A 22,405-nucleotide genomic window follows, 5' to 3' on the forward strand; every position below is an offset into this window, starting at 1 on the left:
AGATGTACCTTCATCTATAATCTAATTGTCAATTTCTACAAACTAACAGTCATCTGCAACAAACATTTTAATTTAGTACCAATTGCAATGAAAAAAACACATAGAACAAAAGTGTGGAGGGTGGGGGCAGCGAAGTAAAATAAATATGCACATTTTACTTTAACAGTAGCCTAAAACATATTTCAGCACTGAATAGCATGAGACATATTTTACCTACAACACTGATTACAAAGAAATGCAGTGTATAGTACTGAAAAGAAACTTAGTTATCAGATATTAGACAAACGGAAAAGATTTATCATCCAAACATTTTTGTAATTGTATAGATGTTTCTTTTTAGTTCTAATCAATAAAATCCAGCAGACAGCTGTTTTGCAAAAAACATTTAATTAACCTTTTAATCATGTAACATTTTTTTTTTTTTGTTGCTTTTTTTTCTCAAGTTAAGCAGTTACAATGGACAGAAATGTACTTTATTTGATTTTATACTTGTGTAGAATGTTTTAACTTACTGCTTTATTAAATAATAATAACAACAACATTTTAAATACACATCAAATGACTATATTTACATGAATAACAAGTTAGGATGGCACTTAGTCTAAAGAATCACTGGACTAACTTAATACTTAATTTACAATCCTCTAGGGGGCAGACGATTTAAATATTGTTTTTATTGCAATTGAGAACACCTTAAAACCTACCTCCAAATTAATGATTCATTGCAAATTGTAAGTGCCCTGCAAGCTATGATTAGTACTGTTCTCCGTACTAACCACAGGATCATCCACAGCTGTTTAGCTCATAGCAATTGGCCATAAAAGACTAAAGGGCGTAATGGCAAGCATTAACTATATTTAATAACTCATATTTTTTAAGTATAAAATCCTATACAATGCTACAATAAGTGATTAAAAGCCCCTGAATTATATTACTTAGGTATATTCTAGTTTTGTAAAATTAGAGGGGTTTATTAAAGACTGGATTAAACACTTTGAAAATATGCCCCCCCCCCCCTCCCAAATATTAACATGACTGCTGAATTATGCATCAATCAATCTCAATAGCATCAGTTTCTTCTTGAAATGTACAGTATACTGTCATTGCAATATTTGTGGTGCAAACTTCTCGGTTAAGAATACATTTATTTGCAATTGGTACTGTGAGCAAGCAAATCAACAAGATTGAAAGTTAGCAAACCAACAACAATTGTTTTGTAAGTTTGTTTAGTGCCTTCAACTACTAAGCAACCAGCATCAACTGATTATTTGGAATTATAAACTAAACTTAACGTACCTTGCAGAATGGTGAAGTTTCTAATCAGCTGCGAGTGCTTGGTGTCCATAAGCTTCATTTCATTCATGACCATGGAGAGGTTGGCCACCTCGAAGTCCAGCTTGGACCTCAAGACGTCCTGCTGCATCCTAAGGGCTGTGGTGTCCACACGGATATCCACCAGAGTGTTGTTGAGGTTCAGGAGGTTGTCCGAGTGACTGCTCAGAGTCATGGTACAAGAAGTCCTGACGTCATTGAGGCTGGTGGTGAGCACCCTCAGGTGCTGGGCGGTGTAGCTGATGTTGCCGATGATGTTGTCAATGCCTCTCTCTGCAAGGTCCATACGCTGTTCGAATTGGTCAAACTTATCCGCTGTCCTGTTGTCATGGTCCCTCTGGTGATCCATGAGCTCCCGCAGGCTCTGGTCGTGGGTGTCTGCCATAGCCGACATGTTGTACATCTGCCCATTTAGGGTGTTCAGCTGAGTGGTCATGTCATTCAAAGTGTCATTGTTGGATTTGGCCAAGGCGGAGTTGTTGGAAGACAGTGTCTGAAGGGTCTGCACCTTCTCCTTCAGCCAGTCAGTGTCCTTCCTTGCTTGGACCACAGTCTGCTGGAGGCTCTGGAAGTCATTCTTGATCTTCTGGATGGCCTGGCTGGTGTCGTCCACAGACTTCTGCAGCACATTGATGAGAGTCCTCTGCTGTGCCTGGGTCAGGTTCAGGCTGTTAATGTTCACCACCGCCGTGCTCTGAGTCTGAACCTGGTTCTGCAGGCCTGTCTGCATCCGGTTAGTATCTTCCTGCAGACTGGTGATGTAGCCACTATAGGTGAGCAAAGTGCGGTTTACATTTTTAATCATATTGGAGTTGCTGTCGAGCAGGCCCTGTAGGGAGCTGTGGCTGGACTGCATGGACTGCCCAGCGTCTTGCAGTTTATCCAGAATGTCTTTGTTCTTTGTGGCCTTGTCAGCAATATCCCTGAGCTGCTGTTGTAGGGCCTGAATCTCAGATTTGAACCCTGACAACTCGTTGTTGGTGTTCTCTGATTTTGCCCCTGTCTGGTCGTCTGTGGGTCCAGAGAAAAAAATGTAATTCCAACAGATATGGAATAAACACTAACGGTACATCATGCTGTTGTAAATATTTTAAGATGATTCTGTCAATTACCTAGCTTCTTCAAGTCACTCTCCACAGCCGTGAGCTTCTCTGCATAAGACTTGTGCGAAAATTCCATATCTTCTGTCACAGTGTCCATTTTGTGCACCACTAAAAGATAAAGAGAGCAATACTGCAGTACACAATTCTAAACAATGCAAACATGGGTCATGACTGGCCTTGGTGATAATAATTTTGACATACACAGAACTTGTCTCTCGACTAGAGAGCTTGCTCTTTACAACACCTACTTGACGAGGATCTTAGATACTGTAGCACCAGTTAAAACTCAGTGTCTTTTAAAAGCAGCTCGACATGGTTTAACCCTTTGAGTAGTATGAACATACCGGTACGTTCGCTGCTCTCTGGTCCCAAGGAGGCTGTGTGGTCCAGTGGTTAAAGAAAAGGGCTTGTAACCAGGAGGTCCCCGGTTCAGATCCCACCTCAACCACTGACTCATTGTGTGACCCTGAGCAAGTCACTTAACCTCCTTGTGCTCCGTCTTTCGGGTGAGACGTATTTGTAAGTGACTCTGCAGCTAATGCATAGTTCACACACCCTAGTCTCTGTAAGTCGCCTTGGATGAAGGTGTCTGCTAAATAAACTAATAATAATAATTTGCACGTAAGACTTGCGTCTTTGAAGTGTATGGTTTGTAGTTCGCGTCCAGTGCAATTTATTACAATCACCAGTGCATATAGAATTGAAACTAGCAATTTCTCACGTGTTGGTGAACACCCAGGGAGGTTTATTTTTAAATATCCTCACAATTTTACTGTTACTGCTTCTTGTGTTCTATGTATTTTTTTATTTATTTTTATCTCATCGCTAATTTTTATTATTTGTATGTCCCAAGTCATTTGTCAAATGGGGGAAGGTAATTACTGCTTGGGAAGACATTTTTGGAGGGAGATTCTACAACAATCTCACATTTATATAGCCCTGCATATATTGTACATCTTCAAGTCCTTTCAAAATTAAAAAGTATGGGGTGTACAAAGGGTGTGTATACACTTCAGAGCACATGGCAAAGTTGACCGTATACCTTTTTAAAGGGCGTAAGGTCTTATCTACACTCTCCCCTAAACATAGCAATTTTTTCCAGCCTTAAGTCAGAATATCCAATAAACAGTTATATGCTGAATCATGATAAATGTATGTTAATTATAGCTAAAGTACACTTTGTGAACCGTATATTTATTTTCTAAAAGAGTAGCAATTGCTTTAGTTTTTGATTTTACTCTCCTTCTCTCTCCCGTTCTTTCGCCCTGAACACAGCAACCCCAAGTGAAAGATGTGTGCCTCTTTTATGCAGCTGTGTCTGGCTCGATTGCTTGTTAAATCATTCAATTTGAGCAGGCAGTCTGCACGTGAACTAATTGTGCACTCCCCGTGTGCCCATACAAATACCCACTTTAATCTGCACGTGAAGTGATTGTGCAATCCCTGTGCCTAAATACAAATACACATTTTAAATCACTTGTGCTACCTAACCCACACTCCATGCACCAATACATACATACATACGTATAAAATACGCACAGGGGAGGGGCACAGTTGTGAAATGTACAAACTGTCATGTATTGTAAACTATAGCAAAGGACATAGTTAAAGGACATAGGAAACACTTTTTGTTTTTTTTGTAAATGATAAAATAGATGGGAAAGCAATGTAATCTTGGGTTTGTTTTGATTGTTTTTGATCAGCATATGTCAAATGAGATGTTTAAATTCCGCGGCCTATCAAACTGTAATCCGCCATTGCTGGAAATCCCTCCTGTGATGTCTTTGGCTGGAGAAGGCAGCGGGAGAAGTATGTAAAATGTGTGAAGTCAGTGATTTCTCTCATGATGCAAATTGTTTAGAAAATGTCACATTTTAACATGACATTCAGAGCTCTGTAATTGTGACTTACTGATGATGATTCGGTACAATACCATTATAACAAAGTAATTTACATACGATTTATATGTAGCTTTTACATGAGTTGCCCAGTTTCCAAATATCCATAGTATTTAATAGTAATAAATGCACTTGGCATCAGTGACCTGGGTCCGGCTGTGCTAATGGGATCAAAAAACAGGATTGGATCCTGGCTCATTTTTAGCCGGATCATGAATAGGTGTTTGTGTGCAAAGTGGATTTTTTGATCAGATCTTTGAACAGCACTTGCGGTAACTAGGGAGCATGCACGCATATTTAGGCTTCCGCACACAGAGTGACAATAAAGATTCAAAGGTGGACAAAAGGTGGCTTTAGCGGTGTCGTTTCGTGAGAAAGAAACTCTACCCACGGGGAAAAAATTATAAAACTTTCAAAATAATAATAATAAATACAATAATAATAATACATTAACAACTTATTGTTTAATTTAAAATGTTAAAGCTGTTATACAGTATGTATTTTTTAATGCCTATGAAGGGGGGTTATTATCATAATAGTAATAATAATAATGTAATGTGTATGAGAATTATGAAACACATAAATACAAACACAGGCTACCTGCTGGTGATTGGTTGTACAGAGTCAGCTCGGATGTCTGTAAAAAGCAGCAGTGCAGTATCCAGGACCTCAATTTTAAAATTGCCAATTTGCGTGATGCAGGGTGGACCTTGGCCTGACAATTTTTCAGGAATTCTGTGCTGTAGCGAGGAATTTCAAAACAACAAACACACTCCTCACGAGCTGGAATTACTGTGTAGTTACAGCAGCTGCAACACAAATTGTGTGCTGTTCTGTCAGGATCTGGACCTCTCTCACTATCTGGATCAGATTCCCAGGAATCTGAATCCTTTCTTTCAGGTCCAATATGGCCTATTTGGCGTTCTATGACTGGCTCAAATTCCTACAGAAAAGTTTTACCAATAGATTCTAGGTCTTCAAAGTCACTTGGTTCCAGTGCTTTTGTGAGATTTGCCATCTTTGATTACACCCGCCGGTCGAGCGCTGTGACATCACGGGAATACTGTTAATATGGTGGAACACATCACAATTTAAGTGCAGGTTGCCATAGTTTTAAGTCTTTTATTGTGTTATACAATAAATACGAGGGTGTTTTGAGTGGGAAATGTTATCTTTAGCACTTGATGAATAATTTTAACGCACAAAGTTCTGCCGTTTCCCTCCCCCTTTAAGGGTTAAAGCAAGGTAAATATAAGCATGGTAAAAGCATAGTAAACTACTGTGGTAAACTTTAGGAAAGCAGCATTAAAAATTGCCACTGTTAAATACTCCCATTTGTACTGAAACACTGTCAGTCTTATAAATTACTTATTTTCAAATCAAAACACATACTTGTTATTCCATTTGGAATGTCTCAAAGTTTCTAATAATTTAAATATGTAATGTGAAAATGAATACACTTTGGTTGCTTGCTTGATTTTATTTGTTTCTTCTAATGCCTATAATGTGAATGAAGTTTGAGTTGGGGAAAAGAAAGTCAGCAACTACCGTAATTCCTCTGGAATGCTTATAAAAAAAATATTTGAAAGTTTAGCTCAATTCTGCCAATAATGTGTAAACTGACTTTCATCATTTAAATCTCCTTTTTATAACCAGTCATTAAACAGGCAATACATTCTTAATGGTAAGAAATGTCAGCATAGTAACAGGCCACATTCTAGAAAAGGATAGGTACTGTACGTGTTTAACATCCTCTTAACTTCAAGACTTCCAACATTTGTAAAATCGCAGTACGTAATTTAATAAAAAAGATTTTACAATTGGAGGCTATTTAATACTGCAGACCTAGAAACCACCAGCAGAGGGAAGTTCAGTATTTCCTCAAATCTCATCAACCACCAGAATATTTGGTTTGGAACAGATATTAGAATCTGAACCAAAGTATTGGCTGGGTGTTTGCATTTTGTATTTGTGTTTGTGTTTTTTTATTTATTTGTCATTTACTTTTTTGTCATTGTCATTTACTGTAAAATACAATACACCAGAAGGCAATTTTAAAGTGACTGAGGTCAGGAGTCCTAGTTTCTATAGTCCTATTTGTGTTCTGCCAATCATGGAAAATAAGAACTTCACAACGTTCATCAACATACTATTTTTAAAACTGGTTAAAGCAACATTGCAACTGGTAGTTGAGCCTCTCTTTGTCACACATTCCTGTACTTCTGCTGTCAAAAGAGACCTCCTTCTCAAAACCACAAATGCTTGTGTAACATAGTAACAAATTTATTAACACACAATGAATACAATGGATCTTCACTGGCTATAAATAAACACAAGGGCAAATGCCAACCTCTTAAGGCCTGGTCACACAGGCGACTTTTGTCGACGGCAACAAGGGGACAACTGGTGTTGCCGGCTTGTCACCACGTGTGATCACCTGGCAACACACCCGCGACGTGTCTCCCACTTTATTACGATGCTCTATTTTTCAGGCGACATGAGGGCAACATTTTCAATAACATAGGGGCGAACCCAAAACACACTTTTCTTCTTTCTACTCTCCGCCTCTTCCTCATCTATTGCTATTAAAGCAGCAGCAGCAGCCTTCCTTCGCAGCATGTTTACGTCGCGACAAAAACATGCATTATGATTGGTTTGCATTACGTTGTTGCCTGTGTGTTGCCAGCTTATCGACAGCATGCTTGTCTCTCGTGTGACCACCGCAAAATGAAAGGCAACACGCAGGCAACAAATGTGTTCCTCTTGTTGCCGTCAAAAAAAGTCGCCTGTGTGACCAGGCCGTTAATGCAGAGCTGTAACTAAGTTTTATTATACTGTACACAAAACAAAGCCTGGGCTGCCATTGCCCCAATGGACCTTGAACACATACTGAAGCAATGTCCTGCACTTGGGAGTATAGACAAGATTGAAAAACATCTGGTGGTATGTGACAGGGAGAGAAGGAATCCGAGCTGCAAGTCTACTTCTCGATCAGGAAGGGCGCTGAGTAAGGTTAGTGGTACACCGTCTTCGAGATGGGTCAGCTCGATGGTGGGACAAAACCAGAAGTCGGCCAGTGGGGAAAGGGCGTAGCTGTGTGGCTGCAGAACAACTCCATTGTGATCAGCTGTGGTGTGGGCGGTGATTGGAGAGAGCGCGGCGTCGCACTGATTACAGGGAGGAGTTTGGCAGTACAAAGGGGACGCAGCTACGTGAGTACAGCCCCTTATGCTGGCTGAAGTTGTGATTGCAGCCAGAATGCTGCTGTGTTATTGTTTGTTTTGCTTGACTGTGTTGCAGCCAAGGACTAACCCGGGAGCTGCTGCTCATGGAGCCAGCATACACCCCTGCAACACCTACCCTGCACACAGCCGCCACTCGTCACCTACACACAGCCACCACCCATCCCTGCACACAGCCACCACCCGTGCCTGCACACAGCCACCACCCGTCCCTGCACACAGCCACCACCCGTCCCTGCACACAGCCACCACCCTTCCCTACAGACAGCCACCACCCGTCCCTGCACACAGCCACCACCCTTCCCTACAGACAGCCACCACCCGTCCCTGCACACAGCCACCACCCGTCCCTGCACACAGCCACCACCCGTCCCTGCACACAGCCACCACCCGTCCCTGCACACAGCCACCACCCGTCCCTACAGACAGCCACCACCCTTCCCTACAGACAGCCACCACCCGTCCCTGCACACAGCCACCACCCGTCCCTGCACACAGCCACCACCCGTCCCTGCACACAGCCACCACCCGTCCCTGCACACAGCCACCACCCGTCCCTGCACACAGCCACCACCCGTCCCTACAGACAGCCACCACCCTTCCCTACAGACAGCCACCACCCGTCCCTGCACACAGCCACCACCCGTCCCTGCACACAGCCACCACCCGTCCCTGCACACAGCCACCACCCATCCCTGCACACAGCCACCACCCTTCCCTACAGACAGCCACCACCCGTCCCTGCACACAGCCACCACCCGTCCCTGCACACAGCCACCACCCGTCCCTGCACACAGCCATCACCCATCCCTGCACACAGCCACCACCCATCCCTGCACACAGCCACCACCCATCCCTACACACAGCCTTTAATTAATTCTGATTTATTGTTCTGTTTTGTTTGGTACTGCAACCCACCGGCAGACTGTCCCCAATACCATTGTTGGTAGCAGGGATCACATTTATTTATTTCAAGACCGGTATTTTTGGAACATTACTATTGTTTAGACATTCTATTCCTTCACCACATGCACATCCTGAGATGGTACCAAATGATTCCCCTTTCAAAGTTAACTGAAGTGGTAAAAGCACTGCAAAGTGTATGCATGGTATTGTAAAGCATAGTAAAACAAACATGGTAAACTATGACAAACAACAGATAGTATACGTATGGGAAAATACCATACAACTATAACATAGTAAACGTAAAGATCATTGGGCAACATGCAATGCTTTTTTTTTACCTGGCATAAATAAGCATTTAATTGATATGACTGAATTACAGGGGTGGTTGTGTGTATCCCCCATGCGACTGATGTTGAGTATGTTTTCTACGATAAACATCTCGCCATTGCATATTTTTTGGCTTTTTATTAAATCATACTGGACTTTAATAAATGGGCTATTGCAATGTGCAATGTGACTCATGCAAAATGTAGTTCCTGCAACTCCTGGGCACAGGGAACGGGTATAGCTCATGAATATGTTTTATTGGCAAGGGACTTGCAAAAAACAAAGTGGATGTATCCATAACAAAACTATCCACGGTATATTCTTAAAGCGAGTACTGTCTTGTTTTCATATTGATTTTTACACATGGGTTATGTTCATCTATATTTTTAAAAAGCATGGATGCTTAAAAAAATAAATTAAAAAAACCCTTAGCTCTTTAGCCACACGTTTCTTTAAAACTTTGTAATTACTTTTACATAGTACAATTCATTATTTCTTATCCTTTAATGTGGTTGACAACAAAAACAAAACAACCCACATATTTCCAAGAGTAGGAGAAAACACAGAAGAGGCCTGTGTTCCAGGACTAACAAAAACCACAAGAGAAGGTTGCTATTTCAGACTGTTTTGCTCCATCAGCATTATTATTATTATTATTATTATTATTTATTATTATTATTATTATTATTATTATTAGCATTACCCATGATGAATTCTCAGGAACTTGCTATTTTATACTATGTCATTACAGGTGCCTTAAACTGATACTTTGCCTATGCATGGGTGTGTCTGAAAGTGCGCGTGAGTCTGTGTAGGTGTCTGTGTAGGTGCCTGCTAAGGGTACACTAACCTCCAGTAAGTACTTAGGCACCTGTCCCCCAACACTTTGTGAAGACTAGTATACAGAGAAAAACAGTAAACAGTTCTATATCCTCATCAATCACTAGAAATAATAAAGATGAAAAGTAATTGATATATTTAAAACTCACTATTAAATATTAATTTGGATATTCGTTTGTTTTCAAAAAGCAATGAAAGACATTATATTGCTCAGAATGCAGGCAGAGGCAGCATAGCAGCAGGGGCGGCGTGGCTGTGGCCCCTGTGTGTGTGCCTTTATTTTACAGCAAGACCTTACAATATGTAACACATGAAAGTAGAAAAATATTCTAGGAGTAAAGAATATGTTGTGTAGGACTTACTTTACCCCCAGTGAATTAACTACAAAACAAAGGATGCCAAATAGCAGTTGAAGTTAAGTGCTGTTTTGTGTATTCCTGAAATAAATAGTACAGAAAATTGACACCACATTTTATTTATTTTGTACTTTTTTTTAATTCCTTGCCTTTGCCGTTTCTTCAAAGTAAATAGTGGCCAAGCAAACGAAAAATGAAATGTAAAATGCGCACGCAAAATCTGGTTTGTATACTGTTTGCTGTCTAAAACTTTTAAATAGAGGCTCAAGAGCTGCTGTGTTGATCCTGTGTTTTTTTTTTTTTTTTTTTTATATTAATCTCACATATCAGACGGCGCTCTTTTTCATTTGCCATTTTTCAAACTGTCACACAACTTCTGTTAAATAAGTGCAAGGTATTTTTGTCATTTCTAGCGAATAAGAACATCTGATTTTTGTTTGAATATTCAGATATTTGTCCCAGCACTACTATTAATCACATTAATTATATATATATATATATATATATATATATATATATATATATATATATATATATATATATATACATACTGTATATCTTGTTATTAACATGTACTGGTAGTGTAGGTGTAGGTCATGAACTTATGAGAGTGTGTGGAATAAATGTACAGCATGTATTCAAGGGTCTTCAACTACTACTAAACAGCAAGAAAAATGATCATAGTTTCAAAACATATGCAATAAACATGAGATATTGGCCCTGCAGAATGAATATGAATGCTGCCAGTGTTCGGTCAGGAACTGCGGTTGCCATACTGGCCTCCTTGACAGGCGGGAGGTAACTAGGGAGCACCAGACTGCGGTCAGATGTTCCAGTATATTTCCAGAAATTTCCAAATATAAGGGAACATTAATCCCTGCACTGAATTTAGTTCAGTACTATGTCTTTGTTGTTTTAGGCAGATTGTTGTTACTCACCACACTGATACACATACTGTACAGGCCAACCGACTTGCAGCTGGTGTACAGCTGGAAGTGATGAGGGTAATAATCTGCATACCAGCATCCTTCCATGCGTAACATTTCCATATAATTATTTATTTTGACTGTAGGATAACCATATCATTAATATTGTAATAACAGTCAAAAAGCTAGCAGGTTGTAAAGAATACAATGTGTACAAGTTACTAGTCGTTGGAAACCTGGATTTCACTCTTGCACTGAAGCCTGTTTCCCACCACAGAAAATATAATTACCAGAATTCGACAAATAAGGTCTAATATCAGTATAAAAAAATATTTTAAAATGCAGAATGTTTGAAGTAACACTGAAAAATCACTACCCGACACAACACATCAAAGCTTGAATATTATATTTTTTCTTTCTTAAAAACAGTAACACACTGTTCTTTTTATCAGACTATAGTGGAAAACTACTGTACATGTTTAATGTTTCCAATGGTGTCTCTAGCAGGGGGTACCAGAGGGCCTGGCCAAAATCAACCCCACTGTGGACCCTGTTTTCAGGGTTATCGCTTACTTTGCATGTGAAGCACATAAAGTAGTGTGTGAAATTTATTTGTAACCACCATTCCTAAAACTAAACATTTACAGATGCCCACTTAAGTTTTCAACTATAACCCTCAAATATTATAAATAGTTGTTAAAAAATTGCACATACATCACTGTTTGCGGTTGTGTGCTTCAAATGAACTGTAGTTTAACTGAAGTGCTTTTTCATAAAGGTGGTCATAGCTTCATGAGTAAGTGATAAACATAATTTGTATTTGAAGAGTCTAAGCACTCCATCAGCTAGCTAGTCTTGTTAGGGGTCATCCAAAATTATCATTAGATACAGAAAGAGTGCAAAAGTGTGCTCTTTTCTCTTTTTCAAGACCCCCCTCCCAAAAAAAAAGCATACCGGTACATAAAACACCTGAAGCTGTCCTTTTGACTGGTTTACTGTATTATATATTGTGGACAAACACATACCCATTCAGGTAATGCTGATATATTGTGGTGCAGAATTTGAGCACCTGGTCAACATTTGATTATATATACAGTGCCTTGCGAAAGTATTCGGCCCCCTTGAACTTTGCGACCTTTTGCCACATTTCAGGCTTCAAACATAAAGATATGAAACTGTAATTTTTTGTGAAGAATCAACAACAAGTGGGACACAATCATGAAGTGGAACGAAATTTATTGGATATTTCAAACTTTTTTAACAAATAAAAAACTGAAAAATTGGGCGTGCAAAATTATTCAGCCCCCTTAAGTTAATACTTTGTAGCGCCACCTTTTGCTGCGATTACAGCTGTAAGTCGGTTGGGGTATGTCTCTATCAGTTTTGCACATCGAGAGACTGAAATTTTTGCCCATTCCTCCTTGCAAAACAGCTCGAGCTCAGTGAGGTTGGATGGAGAGCATTTGTGAACAGCAGTTTTCAGTTCTTTCCACAGATTCTCGATTGGATTCAGGTCTGGACTTTGACTTGGCCATTCTAACACCTGGATATGTTTATTTGTGAACCATTCCATTGTAGATTTTGCTTTATGTTTTGGATCATTGTCTTGTTGGAAGACAAATCTCCGTCCCAGTCTCAGGTCTTTTGCAGACTCCATCAGGTTTTCTTCCAGAATGGTCCTGTATTTGGCTCCATCCATCTTCCCATCAATTTTAACCATCTTCCCTGTCCCTGCTGAAGAAAAGCAGGCCCAAACCATGATGCTGCCACCACCATGTTTGACAGTGGGGATGGTGTGTTCAGGGTGATGAGCTGTGTTGCTTTTACGCCAAACATAACGTTTTGCATTGTTGCCAAAAAGTTCGATTTTGGTTTCATCTGACCAGAGCACCTTCTTCCACATGTTTGGTGTGTCTCCCAGGTGGCTTGTGGCAAACTGTAAACGACACTTTTTATGGATATCTTTAAGAAATGGCTTTCTTCTTGCCACTCTTCCATAAAGGCCAGATTTGTGCAGTATACGACTGATTGTTGTCCTATGGACAGAGTCTCCCACCTCAGCTGTAGATCTCTGCAGTTCATCCAGAGTGATCATGGGCCTCTTGGCTGCATCTCTGATCAGTCTTCTCCTTGTATGAGCTGAAAGTTTAGAGGGACGGCCAGGTCTTGGTAGATTTGCAGTGGTCTGATACTCCTTCCATTTCAATATTATCGCTTGCACAGTGCTCCTTGGGATGTTTAAAGCTTGAGAAATCTTTTTGTATCCAAATCCGGCTTTAAACTTCTCCACAACAGTATCTCGGACCTGCCTGGTGTGTTCCTTGTTCTTCATGATGCTCTCTGCGCTTTAAACGGACCTCTGAGACTATCACAGTGCAGGTGCATTTATACGGAGACTTGATTACACACAGGTGGATTCTATTTATCATCATTAGTCATTTAGGTCAACATTGGATCATTCAGAGATCCTCACTGAACTTCTGGAGAGAGTTTGCTGCACTGAAAGTAAAGGGGCTGAATAATTTTGCACGCCCAATTTTTCAGTTTTTTATTTGTTAAAAAAGTTTGAAATATCCAATAAATTTCGTTCCACTTCATGATTGTGTCCCACTTGTTGTTGATTCTTCACAAAAAATTACAGTTTCATATCTTTATGTTTGAAGCCTGAAATGTGGCAAAAGGTCGCAAAGTTCAAGGGGGCCGAATAATTTCGCAAGGCACTGTATATATATATATATATATATATATATATATATATATATATATATATATATATTTATTATTATTATTATTTATATATATATAAATGTAGTAATCGCCAATTATTTTATTATTTTCTCCCAATTTGGCATGTCCAATTATTTTTAGGCTCAGCTCACCACTACCATCCCTGTGTTGGCTCGGGAGCGGCAAAGACGAGCTCACGCTGTCCTCCGAAGCGTGTTGTCAGCCGACCGCTTTTTTTCACACTGCAGATTCACCATGCAGCCACCTCAGAGCTACAGCATCGGAGGACAACGCAGCTCTGGGCAGCTTACAGGCGCCCGGCCAGACTACAGGGGTCGCTGGTGTGCGGCCCCCACCCCGGGCGGCGCTCGGCCAATTGTGCGCCGCCCCCTGGGAGCTCCCGTCTACGGTCGTGATAATTATATTTTAATTGGGGAATGGCCACATGTATATAAAGGAAGAACAATCCTTTGTTTAGAAGAGTTCTTAAGGAGTGGAATACAAATGACAAGTGATGGCACTGCTCAGCCTGGACACAAGGAAGCATTCTGACAGCGGGAATTTGTTTTGTATGAACCTTTTATTTTGGTCCCTGTGCCGTATTTGTTTGTTCCTGGTTTTGTTCTGTTCTGTTAATAAATGTGTGCATTAGTCCTTCCCTCCAGCTTTCCAGCCTCAGTCTCATTTCTGACACTATCCTGCTACAGTATGGATGTCACAGTATTAAATGTTGACGGTACTGCTGTATAATGTATTTTTATAATACAGCTATTAAAACCAGTATAAATTAATGTTTTTTAAAGCAGTAATTTAAAGAAATACAATAAAAAAATGAAACTTTTAAATAGCTGTATGTGTTGTATCTTCCTCTTTTCAGTTCTCTCTCCAAAATACAATGAATAGTCCATACAAAATGACGTATTTTGATAAGCTTCCATGACAGTGCAAAGTTTTCAACATTTTTCCAAAAGGAAAAAATAAAGCGTTCAATGTTACAAAACAGAAATAAGCTTGTGTTAATTTAAGTGCTCACATTATCTAAAACTGTTTAATGATTCACTTTTACATTACTGTGCCTTATCTTGTTCTCGTTGTTTTTGGAGGAAGCGCTGTGTAACTGCACAATAACTTGCCATGGCAGAAAAACTGCGACGGTTAAACAAGTACATTGTAACATTGAAGAGATGGGCTTTGTATCAGAAAACTGGTGACGAAGTCGGAAATCGCGTGTGACGGTTAAGTGCATTAATTTGTTACATATATGTAATGGAGATTGATTTTATTCTTAATACAAGGGTGGTAAAACGCGACTGACGTGTATCTGGGTAACGGATATCCGAGTGCTGACTGTATTTGTTTCGGGAATAAACAAAACAACGTGTTTGTAGTTAATTCACTGGGGTAAAGTAAGGCTGTGACGAAGTGCCCGCCCCTGTGTGTATTTTGTGTGTTATGTGTTGTATGTTGCGTGCGTGTGTTAATGTTGGTGTATAGTCATTGGTACACGGGATATAAATGGGTGTGTGCAGCACGAGTATTTAAATTGTATAATTATATTTAGGCACGGGATTGCACTTCACGTGCATTTAAAGTATAATATGTGAGCACGGGATTGCACTTCACGTGCATTTAAAGTATAATATGTGAGCACGGGGTTGCACGTAATTCATTCACGTGCTGGGATTCAAGTGAATAATTAATTAGTAATTGAATCCCAGCACAACAGTATATATAGATGCACATTTCTTTCACTTGGGGTTGTGTGTTCAGTGAGTGGAGAACGGGATAGGAGACAGAGGTAATATTGGTAATAATAATAGTAATAGTGGTTAAATCTGCTCACCGTGTTTTGTCTGTGTAGTCCGTTTTGTTTGTCTATTTATTTTGGCGCATAGTGCCGTGTCCTGTGTTTTGTGTTCAAACCTTTTATTTTCTGTGCTGTTTATTAAATGCTGAGCGAAACCATTCGCTCAGCTCCACCAAACCACACCTCTCTGTCTGTTTATTTCCTGCTTCTGGTCTGACGCCACCCACTCCGGCCGTCTTTGTGACACGTGGTGTCCTGCGTGGGATCTACAGCGCCACCAGGACTCAGGTCAGAGCGGAAACCGCAGTTTTTTTGGGGGAAAAAAAAAACAAAAAAAAAACAAACAAAAAGAAAAACGAGGATGGGGAGAAAGAGCTGCAGGAAGCAGCGGAAGCAGCAGCAGCAACAACAACAGCTGCAGCACTCATCCTGCATGCCGGGCTGGGAGGAGGACAGCCACAACGGGGCAGTAGCCACCCCTCTACCCCCACTGCCACCGGGTTCCCCACCGTCCCGGGAAATATGGGACTGGCTGGTGCACCCCGAGGGGAACTTCGCCAGTGACCTCCCCTGGGTTATTCACACGCTGCAGATGCGAGATGGGAAACGATGGGAGGACTGGGAGCAACAGCACAACCCGGCATCAGTTCGTGACCTCACCATGGTGGTGCTGGGGTACCTAGCTGCAGACATGGGAGGGATGCCTTCCAGTGAGCAAGAGGGAGAGGAGCAGTCGCTGCCCTCTCCAGTACCTGAGTGGGAGGAGCCTGAGCGTCCACAGCCCAAGCGGGAGGAGCCTGAGCGTCCACAGCCCAAGCGGGAGGAGCCCGAGCGTCCTACGCCTGAGTGGGGGGAGCCCGAACGTCCACAGCCCAAAAGGGAGGAGTCGGGGCGTCCACAGCCCAAAAGGGAGGAGGTCGGGGATGATGGATGGGAGGTTTTTTTAAAGAACCTCGCGGCAGAGTTATGCCCTGGCTGTGGGGCTTATGGGCACACGTTAGCCATATGCCCTACCCAGTATGAAGAGGAGGAACTAGCGCCCAGACGGGGGGACCGCGAGTGTCCAGCACCCAGACGAGGGGACCGCGGGAATCCGAAGCCTGAGAGGCAGCTGTTCCCACCTTCACCAGCAGAGCAAGAATGCCTGCTGGTTTCCCCATCACAACCTGCAGAGGAAGAATGCCTGCTGGTTTCCCCAGCACAACCAGCAGAGGAAGAATGCCTGCTGGTTTCCCCATCACAACCAGCAGAGGAAGAATGCCTGCTGGTTTCCCCAGCACAACCAGCAGAGGAAGAATGCCTGCTGGTTTTCCCTTCCGAGGCAGAGCCGCACCAGTCCCCTGCAATAAGGGCAGAGCCGCACCAGTCCCCTGCAAGAAAGGCAGAGCCGCACCAGTCCCCTGCAAGAGAGGCAGAGCCGCACCAGTCCCCTGCAAGAGAGGCAGAGCACCACCAGCAGAGGGTGAATACCTGCTGGGTCCCTTTCCACCAGCAGAGGATGAATACCTGCTGGTATCACTTCCCCCACCAGCAGAGGATGAATGCCTGCTGGTATCACTTTCCCCACCATCACGAGGAGAGGAGCGGGAGCTGCCTCTGCCTCCATCACCATCAGAGGGAGAGGAGCAGGAGCTGCCTCTCCCTTCACCAGAAGGATCAGGATTAGATGCTGGCGGTCCTCAGCAGCCCTTGCATAGGCTGCTGAGGGAAGCACGGGGAAGAACCGCCCAGCCGCAGAGGTCGAGAAGAGGGCCAACACCCGCACCCCAGCTTCGCCCAAGGATGCCTGCCTCGCTTCGCCCAAGGATGCCTGCCTCGCTTCGCCCAAGGATGCCTGCCACGCTTCGCCCAAGGATGCCTGCCACGCTTCGCCCAAGGATGCTTGCCACGCTTCGCCCAAGGATGCCTGTCTGGCATCGCCTGGGGCTGCCCGTCGCTCTGCATCGCCTGGGGCTGCCCGTCGCTCCGCATCGCCTGGGGCTGCCCGTCGCTCCGCATCGCCTGGGGCTGCCCGTCGCTCCGCATCGCCTGGGGTTGCCAGCCGCTCCGCATCGCCTGGGGTTGCCAGCCGCTCCGCATCGCCTGGGGTTGCCAGCCGCTCTGCATCGCCTGGGGCTGCCAGTTGCTCCGCATCGCAGCAGGAAGTACTATGGCCGGAACCCCACCAAAGGGAGCTGCCGGCCACGAAGAAGGTGGGGGAGGTCAGGAGGCCTGCTCCCACTGCAGCAGTTTCGCTGCCGGAGATTGTGGGGGAGGTCAGGAGACCTGCTCCCACTGCAGCAGTTTCGCTGCCGGAGATCGTGGGGGAGGTCCGGAGACCTGCTCCCACTGCAGCAGTTTCGCTGCCGGAGATCGTGGGGGAGGTCCGGAGACCTGCTCCCACTGCAGCAGTTTCGCTGCCGGAGATCGTGGGGGAGGTCCGGAGACCTGCTCCCACTGCAGCTTCTTCGCTGCCGGAAGTACTGTGGTCGGAGCCCCACCAAGGGGAGCTACCGGCTACGAAGAAAGGGGGAGAGGTCAGGAGGCCTGCTCCCACTGCAGCAGTTTCGCTGCCGGAAATCGTGGGGGAGGTCAGGAGACCTGCTCCCACTGCAGCAGTTTCGCTGCCGGAGATCGTGGGGGAGGTCCGGAGACCTGCTCCCACTGCAGCAGTTTCGCTGCCGGAGATCGTGGGGGAGGTCCGGAGACCTGCTCCCAATGCAGCAGTTTCACTGCCGGAGATCGTGGGGGAGGTCCGGAGACCTGCTCCCACTGCAGCTTCTTCGCTGCCGGAAGTACTGTGGTCGGAGCCCCACCAAGGGGAGCTACTGGCTACGAAGAAAGGGGGAGAGGTCAGGAGACCAGCATCCCCCGCAGCAATTTCGCTGCAGGCGTGGACCAGCAGGCTGTCAGCCGTGCCACTACCGGCAGGGGTGCTGACAGCATGGCCAGCCATGGGCCCACTGAAGCCTCCCTTCCCAGCCCGAGACTTTGTTCTGGACTGCTGGATTTTTAAGGGGGGAGGTGGCCATTGAGGCCATGTGTGCTTTGCACAGGGGGGGTATATGTGACGAAGTGCCCGCCCCTGTGTGTATTTTGTGTGTTATGTGTTGTATGTTGCGTGCGTGTGTTAATGTTGGTGTATAGTCATTGGTACACGGGATATAAATGGGTGTGTGCAGCACGAGTATTTAAATTGTATAATTATATTTAGGCACGGGATTGCACTATCACTTCACGTGCATTTAAAGTATAATATGTGAGCACGGGGTTGCACGTAATTCATTCACGTGCTGGGATTCAAGTGAATAATTAATTAGTAATTGAATCCCAGCACAACAGTATATATAGATGCACATTTCTTTCACTCGGGGTTGTGTGTTCGGTGAGTGGAGAACGGGATAGGAGACGGAGGTAATATTGGTAATAATAATAGTAATAGTGGTTAAATCTGCTCACCGTGTTTTGTCTGTGTAGTCCGTTTTGTTTGTCTATTTATTTTGGCGCATAGTGCCGTGTCCTGTGTTTTGTGTTCAAACCTTTTATTTTCTGTGCTGTTTATTAAATGCTGAGCGAAACCATTCGCTCAGCTCCACCAAACCACACCTCTCTGTCTGTTTATTTCCTGCTTCTGGTCTGACGCCACCCACTCCGGCCGTCTTTGTGACAAAGGCCTACACAACTTATTCTTTACTCCTGGGATATTTTTCTATTTTAACATGTTACATATTGTAAGGTCTTGCTGTAAATAAAGGCGCACACACAGGGGCCACGGCCATGCCCCCTCCCCTGCTGCTGTTCTGACTCTGCCTGCGTTCAGAGCAATATAAAGGCTTTTATTATTTTTTGAAAAACGAACAAATATCCAAACAAATATTTAAATTAGGAGCGAATATCTGAACATGAAAATCCTGTGTTCGTCCCAGCACTAATAGTTAAACACAAAAAGGCTTTCACCATCAACCGGGCCCTCCACACAGCAGCAGCCCTGAAGGGACTGGCTGCTCTCTTTATATACCCTGCACCTGGCTCTAATTTACAATAATAGCCAGGTGCAGGTCATAATTAACTAATGAAACAATTAAACTATTATGTTTTTGGCAGGAAGGATATTAACCCCCTCCCTGCCGTGTTACAATATATATATATATATATATATATATATATATATATATATATATATATATATATATATATACAGTGCCTTGCGAAAGTATTCGGCCCCCTTGAACTTTGCGACCTTTTGCCACATTTCAGGCTTCAAACATAAAGATATGAAACTGTAATTTTTTGTGAAGAATCAACAACAAGTGGGACACAATCATGAAGTGGAACGAAATTTATTGGATATTTCAAACTTTTTTAACAAATAAAAAACTGAAAAATTGGGCGTGCAAAATTATTCAGCCCCTTTACTTTCAGTGCAGCAAACTCTCTCCAGAAGTTCAGTGAGGATCTCTGAATGATCCAATGTTGACCTAAATGACTAATGATGATAAATAGAATCCACCTGTGTGTAATCAAGTCTCCGTATAAATGCACCTGCACTGTGATAGTCTCAGAGGTCCGTTTAAAGCGCAGAGAGCATCATGAAGAACAAGGAACACACCAGGCAGGTCCGAGATACTGTTGTGGAGAAGTTTAAAGCCGGATTTGGATACAAAAAGATTTCCCAAACTTTAAACATCCCAAGGAGCACTGTGCAAGCGATAATATTGATATGGAAGGAGTATCAGACCACTGCAAATCTACCAAGACCTGGCCGTCCCTCTAAACTTTCAGCTCATACAAGGAGAAGACTGATCAGAGATGCAGCCAAGAGGCCCATGATCACTCTGGATGAACTGCAGAGATCTACAGCTGAGGTGGGAGACTCTGTCCATAGGACAACAATCAGTCGTATACTGCACAAATCTGGCCTTTATGGAAGAGTGGCAAGAAGAAAGCCATTTCTTAAAGATATCCATAAAAAGTGTCGTTTACAGTTTGCCACAAGCCACCTGGGAGACACACCAAACATGTGGAAGAAGGTGCTCTGGTCAGATGAAACCAAAATCGAACTTTTTGGCAACAATGCAAAACGTTATGTTTGGCGTAAAAGCAACACAGCTCATCACCCTGAACACACCATCCCCACTGTCAAACATGGTGGTGGCAGCATCATGGTTTGGGCCTGCTTTTCTTCAGCAGGGACAGGGAAGATGGTTAAAATTGATGGGAAGATGGATGGAGCCAAATACAGGACCATTCTGGAAGAAAACCTGATGGAGTCTGCAAAAGACCTGAGACTGGGACGGAGATTTGTCTTCCAACAAGACAATGATCCAAAACATAAAGCAAAATCTACAATGGAATGGTTCACAAATAAACATATCCAGGTGTTAGAATGGCCAAGTCAAAGTCCAGACCTGAATCCAATCGAGAATCTGTGGAAAGAACTGAAAACTGCTGTTCACAAATGCTCTCCATCCAACCTCACTGAGCTCGAGCTGTTTTGCAAGGAGGAATGGGCAAAAATTTCAGTCTCTCGATGTGCAAAACTGATAGAGACATACCCCAAGCGACTTACAGCTGTAATCGCAGCAAAAGGTGGCGCTACAAAGTATCAACTTAAGGGGGCTGAATAATTTTGCACGCCCAATTTTTCAGTTTTTTATTTGTTAAAAAAGTTTGAAATATCCAATAAATTTCGTTCCACTTCATGATTGTGTCCCACTTGTTGTTGATTCTTCACAAAAAATTACAGTTTCATATCTTTATGTTTGAAGCCTGAAATGTGGCAAAAGGTCGCAAAGTTCAAGGGGGCCGAATACTTTCGCAAGGCACTGTATATATATATATATATATATATATATATATATATATATATATATATATATATATATATATATACAGACGTGCTCAAATTTGTTGGTACCCTTACAGCTCATTGAAATAATGCTTCATTCCTCCTGAAAAGTGATGAAATTAAAAGCTATTTTATCATGTATACTTGCATGCCTTTGGTATGTCATAGAATAAAGCAAAGAAGCTGTGAAAAGAGATGAATTATTGCTTATTCTACAAAGATATTCTAAAATGGCCTGGACACATTTGTTGGTAGATAATAGATAATAAATAATAGGATTATAGTGTTATTTCAAACTAATTAGTTTCTTTAATTAGTATCACACATGTCTCCAATCTTGTAATCAGTCATTCAGCCTATTTAAATGGAGAAAAGTAGTCACTGTGCTGTTTGGTATCATTGTGTGCACCACACTGAACATGGACCAGAGAAAGCAAAGGAGAGAGTTGTCTGAGGAGATCAGAAAGAAAATAATAGACAAGCGTGGTAAAGGTAAAGGCTACAAGACCATCTCCAAGCAGCTTGATGTTCCTGTGACAACAGTTGCAAATATTATTAAGAAGTTTAAGGTCCATGGAACTGTAGCCAACCTCCCTGGGCGCAGCCGCAAGAGGAAAATCGACCCCAGATTGAACAGAAGGATAGTGCGAATGGTAGAAAAACAACCAAGGATAACTGCCAAAGAGATACAAGCTGAACTCCAAGGTGAAGGTACGTCAGTTTCTGATCGCACCATCCGTCGCTTTTTGAGCGAAAGTGGGCTCCATGGAAGAAGACCCAGGAGGACTCCACTTTTGAAAGAAAAACATAAAAAAACCAGACTGGAATTTGCTAAAATGCATATTGACAAGCCACAATCCTTCTGGGAGAATGTCCTTTGGATAGATGAGTCAAAACTGGAGCTTTTTGGCAAGTCACAGCTCTATGTTCACAGACGAAAAAATGAAGCTTTCAAAGAAAAGAACACCATACCTACAGTGAAACATGGAGGAGGCTCGGTTATGTTTTGGGGCTGCTTTGCTGCGCCTGGCACAGGGTGCCTTGAATCTGTGCAGGGCACAATGAAATCTCAAGACTATCAAGGCATTCTGGAGCGAAACGTACTGCCCAGTGT

The 22,405-nt window shown here is 42.9% G+C and overlaps 1 protein-coding gene across 1 annotated transcript in view; it reads right to left on the minus strand.

Moving 5' to 3' along the window:
• LOC117435610 (collectin-12-like) overlaps positions 1-22,405 on the minus strand; it is a 97,103-nt gene that overhangs the window by 8,276 nt on the left and 66,422 nt on the right. The window contains exons 4-5 of the mRNA XM_034058931.3: positions 2,445-2,543; positions 1,297-2,343 (exon numbers count right to left, since the gene is read on the minus strand). Of these exons, the coding sequence (XP_033914822.1) occupies positions 1,297-2,343; positions 2,445-2,543 (1,146 nt within the window). The remainder of the gene's footprint in view (positions 1-1,296; positions 2,344-2,444; positions 2,544-22,405) is intronic.

Source organism: Acipenser ruthenus, chromosome 3 (assembly GCF_902713425.1).
Source record: "Acipenser ruthenus chromosome 3, fAciRut3.2 maternal haplotype, whole genome shotgun sequence".
Lineage (NCBI taxonomy): Eukaryota > Metazoa > Chordata > Actinopteri > Acipenseriformes > Acipenseridae > Acipenser > Acipenser ruthenus.